At 58.3% G+C, this 2,265-nt stretch overlaps 1 protein-coding gene across 1 annotated transcript in view; it reads right to left on the bottom strand.

Annotated features, from left to right (window-relative positions):
• Positions 1 to 544: 544 nt before the first annotated feature.
• LOC143296152 (uncharacterized) overlaps positions 545 to 2,265 on the bottom strand; it is a 120,158-nt gene continuing 118,437 nt past the window's right edge. Inside the window, exon 2 of the mRNA XM_076607955.1 lies at positions 545 to 1,787. Within this exon, the coding sequence (XP_076464070.1) occupies positions 1,095 to 1,787 (693 nt within the window). The 3' untranslated portion in view covers positions 545 to 1,094. The remainder of the gene's footprint in view (positions 1,788 to 2,265) is intronic.

A 2,265-nucleotide genomic window follows, 5' to 3' on the forward strand; every position in this document is an offset into this window, starting at 1 on the left:
TGTGGGGAGGGGGGGTAGTTAGGAGAGGCCTTGGGGGATGGAGTGGAGTGAGTCACACTGGGGGTCCGGGGAAGATGTGGGGAGGGGGGGTAGTTAGGAGAGGCCTTGGGGGATGGAGTGGAGTGAGTCACACTGGGGGTCCGGGGAAGATGTGGGGGGGGGGTAGTTTGGAGAGGCCTTGGGGGATGGAGTGGAGTGAGTCACACTGGGGGTCCGGGGAAGATGTGGGGGGGGGGGGTAGTTAGGAGAGGCCTTGGGGGATGGAGTGGAGTGAGTCACACTGGGGGTCCGGGGAAGATGTGGGGAGGGGTAGTTAGGAGAGGCCTTGGGGGATGGAGTGGAGTGTCACACTGGGGGTCCGGGGAAGATGTGTGGGGGGGGGGGTAGTTTGGAGAGGCCTTGGGGGATGGAGTGGAGTGAGTCACACTGGGGGTCCGGGGAAGATGTGGGGGGGGGGGGGGGGGTAGTTTGGAGAGGCCTTGGGGGATGGAGTGGAGTGAGTCACACTGGGGGTCCGGGGAAGATGTGGGGGGGGGGGGGGGTAGTTTGGAGAGGCCTTGGGGGATGGAGTGGAGTGAGTCACACTGGGGGTCCGGGGAAGATGTGGGGAGGGGTAGTTTGGAGAGGCCTTGGGGGATGGAGTGGAGTGAGTCACACTGGGGGTCCGGGGAAGATGTGGGGAGGGGCAGTTTGGAGAGGCCTTGGGGGAGGGAGTGGAGTGAGTGGGTAGCAGATCTTGGGAATCGATCCAAAAAGTCCATCACAGGAGCTGGCTGGCTGGAGTCAAAATAAAAGTAGTAGTAGTAGTTCTAGAGACTTGTGGAGGGAGGGGGAGGGGGAGGGGGAAAGGTGGAGGGAAGGGGTCTGCGGCGGGGGGCTGGGGAGGGGAGGGGGGGAGGAGGGGTCCAAAAGCCCAACCGCCACCCACCACCACCACCACTACCCGAGGCCTCCTTGCCACCCCGTCACAAGACGGTCAGGGGGTAAGGGGGACATCACAAGGCGATCAGGAAACGTCGGACCTTTGAGAGTGGGGGTGCGGGTTGGGGGCAGGCATCACAAGACGATGAGGAAGTGTTGGGCACTGGGGATCATCACAAGACGGTGAGGAAGTGTTTGACCTTGGCGGGCACGGGCAGTGCCGACACCTTCTCCTGGAAGCGGCGCCCACCCAGTGCCTTGCGCACGGCCAGCCAGCAGCACGTCTGCAGCGAGGGCACGAAGTCCATACGCGCGCCGTCCTCCTCCAGCAGGCGGCCGATCAGCGCCCAGCGTGTCGGGCTCACCGCCTGCCGCGCGCCCAGCGTCAGCGTCAGCAGCCCGAACTTGCCCACGAAGGCCGCCAGAGTCTGGCGCCACACCCTCAGGCTGCTGTCGTGCAGGGGGTGCGCCGCGCAGTAGAAGCTCTGCCAGTCGAAGAGCACCGAGATGGGCGTGGACCCGCGACAGTTGACGGCCGCCACGTCGGCGCCGCAGGCGAGGATGACGGCCAGGAGCCGCTGGTTGATGACCTGCCGCGTGTACAGCGCCAGGTGTAAGGGGGTGGAGCCCGCCACGCCCATGATGTAGGGGTCGTCCGTGTGGAAGGACACCAGCTGCTGCAGGCTGGGGCTGACGTGGCCGTCCGTCACGGCGTTGGCGTCCACCCCGGCCCGGCACAGCTGCAGCACGGCCTGGGGCTTGAGGTGCAGGGCGGCCGCGTGGATGGGCTGCAGGCCCAGGGCGTTCTGCCTGCCAGGGTGCACGTGCTGAGACAAGACCCACTGCAGCACATCCTCGTCCTCCTCCTGGCGACAGGGAAAGGAACACACACATGGTGACGTCAGTCAGTCAGTCAAAGAGTGAAAGAAGGAAAACAACAATGAATGAATGGATGAATGAATGAATGACAGAATTTCAGTTTCACTACACCTCATCACTTTTAAAAAAGGGAACAGGATAAATAACTATCAAATAAATAAATGAATATAGTGAATAAGTAAATTAGTGCAATAAATAAATGAATAAATTAACAATGAAACAAATGAACAGAGAAGGAAAGAAAGAAAGAAAGTAAAAACTATGTTTTTCAGTTTCAATGTTAAGGTCTCAAAGCGTATATACACTACACCATTTTCTGCTTTAAAAAAACAAAAACAAAACAAAACGGGAGCATAACAGATAAATGAATGAATGAATGAATGAATGAATGAATGAGCTTAACTAGTGAATGAACGAAAAAAGAAAGAAACAAAGAAATTTCACTTTCAGTTTTAAAGAGGCTTC

This window comes from Babylonia areolata, chromosome 21 (assembly GCF_041734735.1).
Source record: "Babylonia areolata isolate BAREFJ2019XMU chromosome 21, ASM4173473v1, whole genome shotgun sequence".
NCBI lineage: Eukaryota > Metazoa > Mollusca > Gastropoda > Neogastropoda > Buccinidae > Babylonia > Babylonia areolata.